The following is a 16432-nucleotide window of genomic DNA, read 5'->3' as shown; positions in this document are numbered from 1 at the left end:
CCTGCCACAGGGAACCCTGCACCACTGCCTGACAGTTAAACTAGAAGGCCTTTATTCAGCTCACAGAGAGACATTCTGACCCTGCCCACCTGTGAATGGCTGCGGAAAAGAAGAAATTAACACATCCCCTCCCCATGTGGGCTGAGGGAGGAGATTTTGCAAAACAAATGGTCTTTTTACTTTACTTCCTCACCTCTTCCCCCTCTCTGTTCTATAAGAGAAACTGGCATCCAGATCCTGATAAGACGTGTTTTTGGAGTATACTAGTCTGCCATCTTTTTGGTCTGCCAGCTTTCTGAATGAAGATGCTATTCCTTGCCTCAGCACCTCGTCTCCCAGTTTATTGGCTTGTCGTGAGGCAAGCAGAGCAAGCAGTAACAATACACGAAGCAAAAACTAACAGAACTAAAAGGAGAAATAGACAAATCCACAATTATAATCAAAGACTTTAATATTCCACTCTCAGTAACTGATAGTAGTAGACAGAACATCAACAAGGATACAGAACTGAACTCCACCACCAACCGGCTGGATCTAATTGAAATTTACACAATACTTCACTCAAAAACAATATACACGTCACTCAAAAACAAAATATACATTCTTTCTTTTTGTTTTAATTCCTGTTGGGATTTTTTTTAACCATTTAAAAATATTGAAGTATAGTTAAGTTACAATGTTGTGTTAGCTTCAGGTGTACAGCAAAGTGATTCAGATATATATATATAGATAGATAGATAGATAGATAGATAGATACACACACACACTTTTTCAGATTCTTACAAGACATTGAATATAGTTCCCTGTGCTATACAGTAGGTCCTTGTTTTTGTTGTTGCTTTTTATTGAAGTATAGTTGATTTACAATGTGTTAATTTCTGCTATACAGCGAACCAATTCAGTTATCCATATATATATATATATATTTTATATTCTTTTCCATTATGGTTTATCACAGTATATTGAATATAGTTCTCTGTGCTATATAGTAGGACCTTGTTGTTTATCCATTCTATATATAATAGCTTATATCTGCTAGCCCCAAACTCCCACTCCATCCCTCCCCTAACCTCTTTTCCCTTGGCAACCACAAGTCTGTTCTCTATGTCTGTGAGTCTGTCTCTGTTTCGTAGATAGGGTCATGTGTGTCATAACTTGCTTAAAATATACATTCTTTACAAAAGCACATGGAACACATTGACCTACAGACTATACTGTGGGTTATAAAATAATATCTAATTGATAAACAATATCACAACTTTAATCAAAATTCCAGCAGGAATTTTTGTAAATACAGACAAGCTGAATCTAAAATTCAAATGGAAAGCAAAGGAACTGGAATAGCCAAAACAATTTGGTAAAATAAGAGTAAAGGTGGATGAATCATACTACCTGATTTTAAGAATTACCATAAAGTTACAATAATCAAAACACATAGACCAGGGGGACATAATAGAGAATCTAAAAATAGGTCCACACAAATATGGCCAACTGATTTTTTAAAATACTGTATTTTAAAATATTTAAAGACTCACAAAAAGTTGCAAAAATTAATAGAGATTTAAGCTATACCTTTTACGCAGCTTCCCTCAAGATCCCCCATTGATAGTGTTTTACATAACCCAAAACCAGGAAACTGACAAAGTCAGTTTGTTTGTTTGTTTATTTATGGCTGCGTTGGGTCTTCGTTGTTGCGCGTGGGCCTTCTCTAGGTGCAGTGAGCGGGGACTACTCTTTGATGTGGTGTGTGGGCTTCTCATTGTGGTGGCTTCTCTTTGTTGCAGAGCATGGGCTCTAGGCACGTGGGCTTCAGCAGTTGTGGCATGCGGGCTCAGTAGTTGTGGCTCATGGGCTCAGCAGTTGTGGCTCGCGGGCTCTAGAGTGCAGGCTCAGTAGTTGTGGCGCACGGACTTAGTTGCTCTGTGGCATGTGAGACCCTCCTGGCCCAAGGCTCGAACCCATCTCCCCTGCATTGGCAGGCAGATTCTTAACCACTGCACCACCAGGGAAGTCCAAGTCAGTTGATTTTTGACAAACGTTCAAAGGCAATTCAAAGGAGAAAAGCTAGTCTTTTCAACAAGTGGTTCAAGAACTACTAGATATCATATGTAGAATAATGAAACTTGACTTAAACTTCACACCTTATACAAATATTAACTGACATGGATTATAGATCTAAATGTAAAACTGAAGACTATCAAACTTTTAGAATAGTAGGAAAAAAATGTTTATTACCTGTGATTATTAGGTAATGAGTCTTAGATATGACACCAAAAGCATGATCCATGAAAGAAAAAAAATCGATAATCTAGGCTAGGCTTCATCAAAACTAAAAAATTCAAATAAAAATCACAATGAGACACCATTGGGATCTATCAAAATCAACCAAACAAACAAAAACAAAAACAGAAAATAACGCGTTGGCAAGGATGTAGACAAACGAACCTTTGTGCACTATTGGTGGGAATGTAAAATGGTACAGCTGCCATGGAAAATAGTACGGTGATTCCTCAAAATATTAAAAATAAAATTCCCATATGATCCAGCAATTCTACTTCGGGGTATATATGCAAAAGAATTGAAAGCATGGTCTTGAAGAGATATTTGTATACCCATGTCCATAGCAACATTATTCACAATAGCCAAAATGTGAAAGCAACCTAAGTGTCCATGGGTGGATGAATGGGTAAACAAAATGTGGTATATACATACAAAGGAATACCATTGTATTTCAATGATCAATGTGACTTTTTTAAAAAGGAAGGAGGGAATTCCCCGGCAGTCCAGTGGTTAGGACTTGGTGCTTTTACTGCTGGGCCTGGGTTCGATCCCTAGTCAGGGAACTAAGATCCCACAAGGTGTGTGGCATGCCCCTCCCGCAAAAGGAAATTCTGACACATGATGCAACATGGATAAACCTTGAAGACATCATGCTAAGTGAATAAGTCAGTCACAAAAAAGACAAATACTGTATGATTTCACTTCTATGAGATATCTAGAATAGTCAAATTCATAGAGACAGAAAGTAGAATGGTAGTTGTCAGAGGCTCGAAGGAGGGGGAAATAGGGAGTTGATTTCTTGGGTAGATAATAACATTACAGTTATTTTGGAAAATGACCTTGTTCTGAAATGATATATGTTTAAATGTTTAGAGATAAAGTGTTGTGATGGCTGCAACTTACTTTCAAATGAGAGACAGAGAGAGGCAGACTGCAAATGTACAGAGAGCAACAGATTTAAGAGACAGAGTGATGTCAGAGGAAACAGACTGAGAGAACAACTACCTAGGTTCCTGCTGCCTTTCCTTCTTTCATTTCTTTGTAAAAATAATGTCAAATTTACCAACTTTTGAAGGCCCTGTCACTGTCTTGGTGAGGCTGCCCTCTGCTGGAGGTAGGGGAAGCTGCAGAGTGGATCTTGGCTTCCTCCGGCAATTGATTCCCAATTTTACTGTATTTGGTATATAATTCTTTTGAGGAATCACCATATTGTTTTAGTTCGTGGTATGAGTTTAAGGCCATTCTCTAGTTTCATTAAAAAATAGCATTTAACATGTATTGAGCACCTACTAAGTCCCAAGCACTGAACTTTAGCTTTACATGAATGTCTCATTTAATTACAATAATCTTATAGGTAGATATCAGTATTATTCCTATTTTACTTTTGAGGAAACTGAGGCATAGAGAGACTAAGAAATGTTCCCAAAGACATTGGGAACAAAGTAGTATGAAGGGGAGCTGGGATTCAAACCCAGGCAGATGGCACCAGGTTTGTAACCACTAAGCTATGTAGCCTCTCACCACGCTTTCTCTATTTTTAACTTATTCATATGGATTTCTGGATTGAAGCAGTGAGCTGGGAAATCATGCAAACACTCCCATATCTCGTGGAGATTTTTAATTTCTACTATAAACTCACAAAAGGGTCTCGGAAGCCACAAGGTGTGACTCAATCAGGTCAAGTCATCCCCAAATTAGTTTTCTGGGGCAGTTATTCTACTTGCAAAGATCATCCAAAAACAAAAACTTAAATTTTGCCCGGTCAGGAAGTAACAGAAATACTGGAAATTGTTTGTTATTATTGGCTATATAATTTTATTTTTTATTTTTTTATTGAAGTATAGTTGATTTACAACGTTGTTAGTTTCAGGTGTACAGCAAAGTGATTCATATATATATATATATATATATACATATATATATATACACACATACATATATATATATATACACACATACATACATATAAATTCTTTTTCATTATAGGTTTTTTACAAGATATTGAATATAGTTCCCTGTGTTATATAGTAGGACCTTGTTGGTTATTTTATGTAGAGTAGTGTGTACCTGTTAATTCCAAACTTCCAATTTATCCCTGCCCCTGACCTTTCCCCTTTGGTAATCATAAGATTGCTTTATATGTCTGAGTCTGTTTCCGTTCTGTAAATAAGTTCAGTTGCATCATTTTTTTAGATTCCACATATAAGTGATATCATGATATTTGTCTTTGTCTGATTTACTTCACCTAGAATGATAATCTGTAGGTACATCCATATTGCTGCAAATGGCATTATTTCATTCTTTTTTATGGCTGAGTAATAGTCCATTGTATATGTACACCACATCTTCTTTATCCATTCATCTGTTGATGGACACTTAGATTGCTTCCGTGTCTTGGAGATTGTAAATAGTGCTGTTATGAACATTGGGGTGCATGTATCTTTTCTCATCGGAGTTCTCGTCTTTTGCAGATATACGCCCAGGAGTGGGATTGCTGGATCATACGGAAACTCTATTTTTAGTTTTTTAAGGAATCTCCATACTGTTCTCCATAGTGGCTACACCAATTTACATTCCCACCAACAGCGTAGGAGGATCCCCTTTTCTCCACACGCTCTCCAGCATTTATTATTTGTAGACTTTTTATTTTTTTAATGTGGGGGAATGATGATTTATTGAAGGCCTACTATGGGCCGAGTGATTTATTTGTAGACTTTTTGATGATGGCCATTCTGACAGTATGAGGTGATCCCCCATTGTAGTTTTGATTTGCATTTCTCTAATAATTAGCAACGCTGAGCATCTTTTCATGTGCCTGTTGGTCTTCTGTATGTCTTCTTTGGAGAAATGTATACTTAAGTTTTCTGCCCATTTTTTGGTGGGGTTGTCTTTTGTTTTGATATTGAGTTGTATGAGCTGTTTGTGTATTTTGGAAATTAAGCCTTTGTTGGTCACATCATTTGCAAATATTTTCTTCCAGGCCATATGTTGTCTGGGAAATTTGTCATTTAAAAAAATTTCCGAAGTGCTGAATGTCACAGGCAGCAATAAAATATTCAGAAGGAAAAAACCATGTGTCTCACACAAAGAAGTGACAATCCTGATAAATGATGATAAAAGAGATGTATATAGAACAGCTGCTTACAAACTGCTGTTTTCAAAAATATGTATTTTAATGACCTTTGCCAAACAATAATTTGGAGATATTTTACATGAAACTCTTCTTGACAAATAAAATTTGTCTATTATTAAAAGTTAGAATTAAACTATGTTTTTAGACAAAATTATATTTGAAAGTATCACATTTTTCAGATTAAAAAACAAGCTAGTGATATGCTCTGTTTGTTGGTATTGATAATTTTTGCAGAATTTCAGAAAGTGTGAATCCCTGATTGCCAAAATATATGACTGTTTCAAATTTCATTTCGTCTTTTTTTTTTTTTTTTTTTTTTTTTTTTGCGGTACGCGGGCCTCTCACTGTTGTGGCCTCTCCCGTTGAGGAGCACAGGCTCCGGACGCGCAGGCTCAGCGGCCATGGCTCATGGGCCCAGCCGCTCCGTGGCATGTGGGATCTTCCCGGACCGGGGCACGAGCCCGTGTCCCCTGCATCGGCAGGCAGACTCTCAACCACTGCGCCACCAGGGAGGCCCCATTTCGCCTTATTTTAAAGAAGTCCCCACAAAACAATTCTGCCTATCCCATTCTAAATACTGTAAAGTTATGAGAAACAGTGCTTCTAAAAAAATTGGTTTGTACCGGTTATTCATCCATAGCTCTCAGTTCCACAGGAGGCTGGAGGCCTGCACACATTTCCCAGCCTTCCTTGCCAGCTGGCTTCCATTATGACAGTAACATAGGAGTCACTGACAAAAGATTTGTTTTTAAAGCCAGAGGAGGGGCAAATCCACATTTCCCCTCAGCTTCTGGTACTCCTGGCAGCTGCAGCAGCAGTGGAAGCGGTTAAGTGTGGCTCCTGGGTTCCTTCCTGCACAGGCACTGCAGTTCCAGCAGCAGCAATGGGTCAGCCAGCACCAGCACTTGCGGGCTTGGCTCTGGCAGTGACAGGCAAAGGTGCAATAGTCATGGTTGACGTTTATACCTCAGTTATGGGTTTCCCAGACACAAAGTCCCACTCTCAGACCATTTTCTCCCGCATGAGCCAGCATTAAAAAAATGAGTGTGAATATAACACTTCCCTCAGCGAGGGAAAATGCCCAAAGAATGGTGGAAGATTATTAGATATCAGTGACCCACAGAGCCACTGTAGAGTACTGGTGAGGGTGGGGCTTATGCAGCTCTGCCTTTCTTTATGTCACTTTATTGGGCCCCATGGCAGTATGATGTTCTTCCTTGCAGGTTCTTGATCTCAAGGCTTTGTCAACTGCACTATGAATTTACCCAGACATGGATGTTCACATTCATGGCTTATGCATTTACCTGCACTGAGGAAATAATCATCGGAGCACCCCTTGGGAGAAATGCCTGTTTGTCTCAGGATTTGGGATTGCAAATATCGCTTCTGATTTCCTATTTGGGAAGGAAAAAGAGTTCCAAGCTTGACTCTTCCTGCCAGAATTCAGAATTGCCCTCATTTTAGCAGTCAACTAGGCTTGTTTCCTAGATATCCATTTCACTTCTGTACTTGTGTCAGGAAAATAACCACAGGGTAAGTTCACAGGGAAATTTCCCAATGATTTCAGGGAACATTGTATACACACAGAAAATATAGAGTATACTGCAAAAATATGGGGAATGACTTTAGGCTTACTGAGGTCTAGGTGGTCTACTTGACGGAACAGACTGAGGAGGCACCCGGCACCCATTCACGTGGCAAATACATTCTTTTCTGTCCGCTTGGACTACTACTAGCAGTATGCCTTGCCCTGGCAGCAGTGTATCACCACAACCCAGCCCAAGAGGTGATAACTCTGCACAATCTAATCCTCAAGACCCTGACCACCCACCCCAAGGACATAATGGTGGTCCACTTTGCTGACGTCATGCTGCTTTTCCTATTGGAAGCGGCAAGAATCCTACGTGTTTTGGTAAAACACCTATGCTTTTTTTTTTCTGGCCATACCGCGAGGCTTGCAGGGACTTGCGGGATCTTACTTGCCCGACCAGGGATTGAACTCGTGCCACAGCAGTGAAAGCACCAAGTCCTAACCACTGGACCACCACGGAACTTCCCCAAACACCTATGCTTGATTGGGGACATAAATCCTGGGAAAAAAGTGCTTACTCAACCAAGTTCTTGGGGGTGAGCATACCTCTCCCAACAAGTGAAACACAAATTCTACTTGTCCCCTATCCTCTCTACCCTATTGTGCACAAAGCACAGTAGGCCTCTTCAAATTTTGGTGAAAGCATTTACATTTGGGTATTGTGCTCCAAATGCATTTATTGGGTAGCCCTCAAATCTACTACTAAGTGGGGCTTTGAGCAAGAGAAGATTCTCTCTAGGAGGTACAAGCTTACATTGTCTGTAGCAGATCCAAACCGTATTTGGAACTTGAGGTAAGAATCAGAAGAGATCCTGGTGTTTCTGAGCAAGACTGCCCATCAGGTTAACTATTAGGGTTCCACTGGAGATTAAGCATTCTTCCATAGGACACCACATAACTCTGCAACCTGGACTGGGTATGATCTGACAGCTTACCTGTGCACCTAGCAGCACCTTACAATCCATTAAATGCAGGTACAGATGGCATTAGGCTTGAATTAACCCTGAAGTTACTAAACGGCCTATTCGTGCCAAAACCAGTAAGATGGCTGGGGGTGGAGAACAAAAATGTTCAAGCTTGGTTTACAGGTAGCTCTGCATGACATGCTGCCATCAGCAGTGAATGCTAAGGAATTATAGCCCCATGCAGGATACCAGTGAAGGAAAAACAGCCCAAAAACAGAGTTTCAAGAAGGTATGACACTGTCTCCTGTACCTGAAGACAGAAGGCTTGTCTGGATCCTGATAGAGGAGCAGGGACTTCCCCAAACAGGCTCAATGTCCCATGTGAAAGCTCACCAAAGGCTTCCTCTGCAGGGGACCAGATGGCCCACTCCTCACCATAACAAAGCCCAAGGCTGTGGGCATAAACCATGGCCCACAATGTGTGCCCATCAGCTCTCACCCTAGAAATTACGCTGAGCACCTGAAATCCAGGACTCCACTGTGCCTGGGCTCAGTGCCAGGGAAGAGAAGAGCTATTACCAGCCTGAGGAGGGAGGCCACTGCCCTCAGGGATGCAATACCCTGATAGGACTGTGTCCTAGGCACTATGATAATCATGGCCCTTTGCTTGCATCTCTGTTACCCGCTTCCCTACCTGAACGTGAGGGATTGCCCATATTCCCTAAAAGGTTTTCATTTCTTGAGGGTCTCAGGTCCTATCTACAACATGGGAATTAGGGAAAGAAGCAAGGATTCTGTTTTTTCCTCTGGTGGTATCCAGGCAAAGTTCAGTGAATGGTGGCAAAGGGACATAAGCTCTGGCTCAGAGAAACATGTCTCTTCCTCACCCTGGATGCTCTTGGAGGGTCTGCACCTGAGTAGGGGCTGTGGATCTGTATGCTCACTTATTCAACCTTGTGAACTTTATTTTAATATTTATTTATTTAGGCTGCGCCGGGTCTTGGTTGAGGCCCGCGGGATCTTTTAGTTGTGGCATGCGGACTCGTAGCTGTGGCATGCATGCAGGATCTAGATTCCCAAACAGGGATTGAACCCGGGCCCCCGCCATTGGGAGCACGGAGTCTTACCCACTGGACCACCAGGGAAGTTCCCAACCTTGTGAACTTTAATCACAAGTATTTCTGGTTTGCTCCAAGTGCTTGACAAGCCACACTGACCTTATAAAGGTCAATCAAGCCTCTGCCAGCACCAATCTGGTGTGAGGTCCAAGGAAGCTGGCACTGCCAGGGTAAATGTGGGTCACTGAGGCCAAAGGTGGAGAGGGTCACCAGAAGAAATGGGGTCTTTTTGCCTTTTGTATCTTGGGCACACCAGACCCTGGCCAGCAAAACTCAGGGTCAAGCAGAAGCAGATCTTTGGCCGATGGCTACTTTGTGGCTCAGTTACTGGGTGATACCTGCTCCTTGCTGGAGCCTGAAAGCCCTAGATCAACAAACTTTTTCTGTAAAAAGTCATATAGGACTTCCCTGGTGGTCCAGTGGTTAAGACTCTGCACTTCCACTGCAGGAGGCACAGGTCTGATCCCCTGGTAGCGGAAGCTCTGCATGCTGCATGGTACGGCCCTCCAAGTCATATAATCGGGGGGGGGGCAGTTTGGGATTAAAATATACACATTACTATATATAAAACAGATAAGCAGCAAGGACCTACTGTACAGCACAGGGAACTATATTATCTTGTAATAACCTATAATGGAAAGGAATCTAAAAAATAGATGTATAACTCAATCACTCTGCCGCACACCTGAAACTAACAAAACATTGTAAATCAACTAAATTTCAATTTAAAAAGGCATATAACAATATTTTAGACTTTGCAAGTCATAAGGTCTCTGTTGCACCTGCTCATCTCTGCCATTGTAGTATGAGAGCAGTCAATGAATAACTGTGGCTGTGTTCCAATACACTTTATTTACAAAAAGAAGCAATAGGCCAGATTTGGCCCAAGGACTGCAATATGCCAACCACTGGACCTTGAGGATACTCAGGAGATGACCTGGCTGCCAAGGGGACTATGCTCCTCTGTGAGATGGAAACTTCTAAGGTCTGGTGCTTTGCTAAGAGTTGTACATGGGTGCAGAACAGGGCACTGTGTGTGTGGAGTTTCTGACCAAGTGGTGGGTGCTGAGGCCCAAAGTGAAGGCTGCACTGGAATAGGTAGAGCCTCCTTCTTCATCAGAAACAACTGCTTTATTCCAGATCAGGCCCAACCCCCCTACCCCCACGGTCCCTGGGTGGACACTGTCCTTACAGGGCCCTCAGGAGCCCTTGTGCTGTGGCCTGACCACCAGCCCCTCTCTGGTGATGGCCCAATTGTAACTCTTGGGGGAGTCCAAGGCTTCTTCCACCCGCGCCTCCAGGTTCTCTCGGGTGATGAAGTTTTTTGCTTCCTCCTATTGGAAGAGAGAAGGCCAACTGAATGGAAGCCCTCAGAACATGCCTGCTAGCCTTTAGCCCACTGAGGGAGGGGCTCCAGCTCTCCTGTGGGAAAGATGTCTGCAGCCCAGGTCTTCTCTGAGCACCCCGCTGACCTTCCAGTGGAAGAACATCAGGCAGCTTTGTCACATTCAGTTCTCTTAGACAATCATCCCCTGAACACTTCGGCCAAAACCCAGACACACCAGCTGTGACAATTCACTGGGTGGAATCAGTCTCTCAATATTGCCTAGATCTCTCAATCTCTCTCAAACTGTCCTTCTCCATTACTTTAACTCAAGCCTCATCCATTCTCGCTAGATCACTTCTAACTGGTCTCCCTGCTTTTAAGTCTCACACCTGCCATCCCAGGCCAAAATGTTTAAACCCTTCGGTGACTTTCCCACCCTCACGGCAAAATATAAACTCCTTGGGGAACGCGGGGGCCAGTCTCACAGACAGTGGCTAGCCAAGGGAACACTGCGGTGTCAACTCTCACCTCCGGGTCTTCGCGCCTGACAGGCACTCTCCCTGCACGCCTCCTCTTCCAAATCCTCACCTGCTAACCCCGTGTCAAGACTCAAGGCTACTCTCTTCCCTCTGCATGTAGCCGGGGCCCCACCTCCCCCACCTGGCTGCGCGCAGGACTCGCGGCACCGGCGGAGTTCGCGGCCTGCAGCCCCACCCTCTGGAGACACGGCCCACCTGCAGCTGCAGCACTTCACGCTCCTTGAGCTGCGCCCAAGCCTGCGCCTCTCGGGCCTGCCGGGCCTCCTCCTCCGCCTGCCGCCGCTCCTGCTCCCGCGCCTCCTGCCGCAGCCTGGCCATCCTGGGAGGAGTGACAGGCCGAGGTTGAGCGTGGATGGGCGTCTCCCGGCCGGCAAGGCGTCCCCGCTTCGCCTCCCGCCCCACTCACCGCAGCTCGCGCAGTCGCTGGTTCTCCGCCTGGTTCCAGGCCATCAGCTCGCGGTGCTCAGCGGCGTCCTCCAGTGCCTTGCGCTCTGCCAAGACCCCGGCCCGGGCCTCGTGCACCTTCTTGCGCACCTCGGACACGAACTCCAGCCTGGACGGAGACGCGCCCAAGGTCGGCACTCTCTTCGCCTGCCCGCCCTAACACACACGCCGGACGGCACCGCCTCCCCCTCCGTCACACACACCTGAGGGCGCGCACCGTCTGGCGGTACTGCCGGTAACGCTCCGTCAGCACGAAGAATTCCGCAGGATCCACAGCGGGTGGGGTCGCCACGCGCCCGACCTTAGACTTGGCCGGCGGGTCGTGGCGGGTCTTGCGGCAGCGCACGGGGAGCAGAAACGGGGCTGGGGGCCGGCCCATGGGCCGCGCGCCCAGGGCGCTCAGCGCACGAAGCATGGCCTGACCGCCTAGCGTCCGGCGCGCCGCAGGGCATCACTGGAGCCCGGAAGTGGCCGCGGGGCACCACGGGACGCGTAGTCCGCGGGCTCCGCCCCCACCTTCTGTTGCCCGCTGACATTTGCGTCCGCCCCCGCCCCCCGGAACCTGGCTGTGTCCTTCCTGCGGGACCGGGTTCCGACCTGCATTCCTCCAGCCCCCACCCGGGGAAGGGTCTCAATGGAGAGAGAGGGGACAAAGGATGCAACAACTTCAGCGACCTCACACCTTTACTGGAGGGCAGCGGGGCGCGGCGCTCGGGGTCGGGTCTGCGGGAGGAGGGGGCAATCATTCCCCCGGACGCTCTGGTCACCTGAACGCCGAGCGGCGGCCTTACCCGCCCCGTCCTCTTCCCTCGTCTCCCAGCTTGGCCTCGCTGCGCAGGATTGACCGACGGCCGGTGTTGTGGCTCCCACGTCCTGCGGACGCCCCCTAGCCTCCTAGAAGACCCAGCCTGCGGGTTCTCTAGCTCATTGGGCTTACAGGCGTTGCCCACCTGATACCTAAAAACCCGAGCTCACACCGACTGAAATTAGGCGATAAGGTCTTGCCTTATAGGAATTTATGCTTTCTCCTTTAGTTATCGTGCTCCCGTGGTGCACTTTAAAATACAATTTGCAAAATAATTAACCATCTCCCTACACCTGTCTTCTGCTATTGGCCTTGGGGAGCTCTGCAATCACTGAGTCATTCCCAGTGCACGTATCAATGACCACCTGGTTATCGGGGCCGTACTGCAGAGTGAGGTCGCACCCCTCACCTCTTTTCACTGGCTGTGGGTCTGCCCACCTTGAGCCACACTGGCTTCCCTTGGCCGTCTAGAAGCCTAGGGGACTTCACAGCCGCCACTGTCCTATTTACGGAGGTTTGTAGTACCTCCTACTCCACTAGTGACTTCTAATCTTTTACTTTAATCTAACATAGTATTTCATCATAAATTGTCTAGGATTGGGGCTTCCCTGTTGGCACAGTGGTTAAGAATCCGCCTGCCAGTGCAGGGGACACGGATTCGAGCCCTGGTCTGGGAAGATCCCACATGCTGAGGAGCAGCTAAGCCAGCGAGCCACAACTACTGAGCCCATGTGCCACATACTGAAGCCCATGCGCCTAGAGCCCGTGCTCCGCAACGAGAAGCCACCACAATGAGAAACCTGCGCACCGCAACGAAGAGTAGCCCCCCCTCGCCGCAACTAGAGAAATCCCGCACACAGCAAAAAAGACCCAAGGCAGCCAAAAGTAAATAAATAACTCAGTGGTGTATCATTCCCCCTCACCCCCAGCCAGTTCTTAGCTTACTTACCAGCAGTGTCTGCACCAGGTGCTGCTTCCTGTGGAGGAGCCACCGGGCCATGGTCCTACTCTCCCAGGGCACACTGTCCTCAGGGGGAGCCAGAACATTGCTTGGGAGGTTGGGGACAATTTGGCCTGGGCTGTGAGCTGCAGTGCCCAGAACCCTTCCTTAGAAGGGAACTGAGGCTGCAGCCTGCCCTCCCCACCGCCACCCAAGGCTTGAGGTAGATGAAAGAGCCCCAGCCAGCACCTTCTTCTCACTTAGGCTGGGAAGACCCTTCAACTCACCTGGGGGCCCAGGAGTATGTTGGGGGTCATGGAGTGAGCTGGAGGCTGGCTTTCCTTCAGGGTGCCAGCTGTGGGAGCAGTGCTGAGCCTTCGAGGGCTCAGGGTGGGTGGTCAGCAGCAGCACCAGGAGGCCTAGCCCAAAGCTGGCCATGGCAGGGCTGCTCCCATGGACAGTGGACAGCACTCAAGGAGTGCTCCCATCCATACCCCCTTCCTCTTCCTCCGGGGTTCCCTTGGACAACTGGCGTTTCAGGGGCAGCTTCAGTGTCTCCTAATGTTCTTCTCTCTTCTGCTATTGCTCCTTATACCAGGACTACAGGGGTCTGGACCCTGAAGGCTCCTGGCAACTAGCCACCTCCCAGAACCCCCGGGGCACAGAGGCTCCCCGCTTTGCCAGTTTTTTTTTTTATGGGAAAGGATGGTTTTTAATCTCTTTTAATTAGAGGAAGAGGACAGCTGCGTCAGGAGACAGTTACGAGTTTTCTTCAGCCTCACAGGGAGGTTTCGTTTGAACTCGAGACTTGGGGAGGGGAGAGCCTTTTTGCAGGTGAACTTGTTTGCCCAGGGTAGGAGGAGGCCTCCTCTTCTGCTGGTGCTGGACACGGTGGCCAGGAGGCCTGGGACGATGTGCGGGTACTTGGGAACGATGACCAGGTATTGGAAGAGTTTGGGACATGGCTGGATTTTGAGGAGTTGAGCCTGGAATTGGTGGGGCTTCCAGCCCCTTTCCTCAGGGGTCACTCTCTTCCCTCTTATCTCCAACTCCTCACCATTTCTCCTACTCCTCTGTTTTTTCCTCTTGCTAATGTAGAAAACGAGTAGTGCCACGAAGACAAGGCAAAGCAGGCCTTCCCCAGTAGGACAGGACTACCCTTTCTTCCCTCAGGGATCTCAGAAGTGAGAGAAGGTTGGAGAGGGGAACAGGGGAGTTGTTCAAGAGACAGGCAGCAGTGTGGGGGCATGTGGGGCACCCAGTGCTGGGGGACGTTATTGGCAGGGCCTCAGCTCCTTTTCCCTGTGGGTTGCTCTCTCTCTTCCATGGCAGTTGGGGATGTGGAATGGATGTGTGGTGGTTACAGGGGCAAGGGTTTCTACCCCTTGTCCCTCCCACGCTAGGGGCAGCAGGCACAGGAATAGTGTTGTTGGGGAGAGATGAGGGAAAGGGGGCCTTTCTGGGCATGGGTCGGGGTAGAGGGACTTGGGAGGGGGAAGAGGAGCAGTGTACTAGGCACCCAGAACAGAGCTCCATCCTGGAGCCCCAGCCCTGGGGAGGGCAGCCTTTTCACTCACCGAGGGAGAGCTGTGGATGAAGTGGCTCCTTTGAGGTGGCTCCTCCAGGCAGCAGTGGAACCCAGGCAGCCAGACCCAAGATTTATTGCTCAGGTAGTTCCACCCACTGCTCTGGGCCCACAGACTCCAATGATGTCTCAAAGAGGGGACGGGTGGCAGCTCGCCACAAACTCTCTTCCCTTCCCAGTGTATGTTCAGCTGCTGGCCCTGGGGTCACCAGACAGATGCCTTCTCCTTCCATCTTCCCAGGGATCTGAAGTCACAGGACTCCTGCTTCAGCCTGGCCTATGCCCCTGAAGTCTCATCTAGCCACTTCCCTAGCTGCATTCTCAAGCTCCTGCCCTTAGGTCTAGAAAGCCCTCACAGCCCTCTCTGACACAGCAAATTATGGCCCTAAGAGAGGCAATGCCTGGGGTGTCCCTGAGTCCCACCCAGCTCAGGGCTTTCCCTGGTAGAAAAGTGGGGGCCTAAGAGTGAGGAGTCCAGCGGCCTGTTAAGAAGTCTGGGGAGAGCTATGACCACTCTTCCTGAGGGCTTGTTTGCCCACTTGTAAAATGGGTTGGGTGGGATGTCCTCATCCACACACCTGGGCACCAGGACTGGGTCACTCCAGGTGGAAGTAGGTTTGGGTGGGGCATAGCTACCCCACAGGTGGCCTCTCTCTCCTCCAAGCAGGTGCCTGACAGGGGGCCCAGTTAAGGGGGCAGTACAGCCTTTGTGGGCCTATCCAAAGGTGGTAGGAGTAATTTTGTCCCTCAAGGTTCCAACCCCTCCTCATCCTGTACTTGGCCCAGGACCATTCATGGATTTGGGCACAGCCCCTGGAATGCCAGAAAAGGCTCCCGCCTTAGTCTGCATCAGCTCAGCTTTCCGCTGCCAGCCACCAGCCTCTGGGGGGCAGAGGCCAATTTATAGGGTTAGCCAATCTCCGCCTTTGGACAGCAATTTGAACAGCAAGTGCAAGGACAGGGTCAGGCTGGGCATCGCAGTGGCTGGTCACTGGGAGAGCAGGTGTGTCAAATTCTGTGGCAGAGTTGGGGGAGATGACATCATGGGCACCTCGACTTCAGCTGCCCAGGCAGAAGGGCATGGGTGAATTTCCAAACTGACTTACCTGAAATGAATATTTGGACTGTATGATCAGTTAAACTGTTTTGGGAAACAGATCTTGTCCCTTTATGTACTGGTTAACCAAGTAAATTTTAGGAACACATTTACTTTGTGGTTTAGTGAAAACAATTCTTTGAGTTCAGTAAACTAGCTTAGTTCTGGTTTGGGTTTACAGAATGTTTTATTCAAAGGCCCTGGTGTTTATTTTAAAAAAGGAATGGGGTGCCTTTATTTTTTCTGTGATTGTGGTTTTTCCTGAAAATTCCAAACAAGAACAAGCTTCCCAGGGGAAAGCTTCCCTTTCTTTCTGGCCACATACTTCGCCTTTCAGAAATATTTGCTTTCCCCTTCCAGATTATAAACTCTGGAATTCATCCTTGTAACCCTCTCAGCAGGACACAGAAAGCCATTTGTTCACCACTGAGCTCTAGCTCACACTCAGCCCTGAGGCCACATTATTCCAGTCTGGGGGCTGCTGTAATCAGTTGGGAAGGCAGAGGTTTTGAGTTGAATGCTCAGGTGCTGTAGGAGCACAGAGGGACACACCCCCTGAGCAGGTGGTCTGGGTGAAGGATGGAGAGTTAGCTAGTCTCGGCAATAGGGCTGCAGTGGGTGCTCTAGGGTAAGAGACAAAATGGAGAAGAGCTAACACAGGAACTATGG

The 16432-nt window shown here is 47.4% G+C and overlaps 1 protein-coding gene across 1 annotated transcript; it reads right to left on the bottom strand.

The window, feature by feature from the left end:
- Nucleotides 1–9860: 9860 nt before the first annotated feature.
- Nucleotides 9861–11822, bottom strand: MRPS26 (mitochondrial ribosomal protein S26). The gene is made up of 4 exons (XM_082645320.1): nt 11541–11822; nt 11300–11446; nt 11089–11212; nt 9861–10361 (listed from the first exon to the last, which is right to left on the bottom strand). Exons 1-4 carry the CDS (start codon nt 11750–11752, stop codon nt 10227–10229), a joined length of 618 nt encoding a protein of 205 aa, XP_082501446.1. The 5' UTR covers nt 11753–11822; the 3' UTR covers nt 9861–10226.
- Between the last annotated feature and the right edge of the window lie 4610 nt (nt 11823–16432).

Source organism: Mesoplodon mirus, assembly GCF_964341445.2.
Source record: "Mesoplodon mirus genome assembly, chromosome: 15".
Taxonomy (NCBI): domain Eukaryota; kingdom Metazoa; phylum Chordata; class Mammalia; order Artiodactyla; family Ziphiidae; genus Mesoplodon; species Mesoplodon mirus.
This window is presented reverse-complemented; position numbering and strand designations above follow the sequence as displayed.

Coding starts and splice junctions, on each gene's coding strand:
- MRPS26 (XM_082645320.1), bottom strand. CDS start 11,752: ATGCTTCGTGCGCTGAGCGCCCTGGGCGCGCGGCCCATGGGCCGGCCC. Junction 11,447..11,540: donor CAGACGGTGCGCGCCCTCAG/GTGTGTGTGACG, acceptor GTCTCCGTCCAG/GCTGGAGTTCGTGTCCGAGG. Junction 10,362..11,088: donor GTGAAGTGCTGCAGCTGCAG/GTGGGCCGTGTC, acceptor CTCTTCCAATAG/GAGGAAGCAAAAAACTTCAT.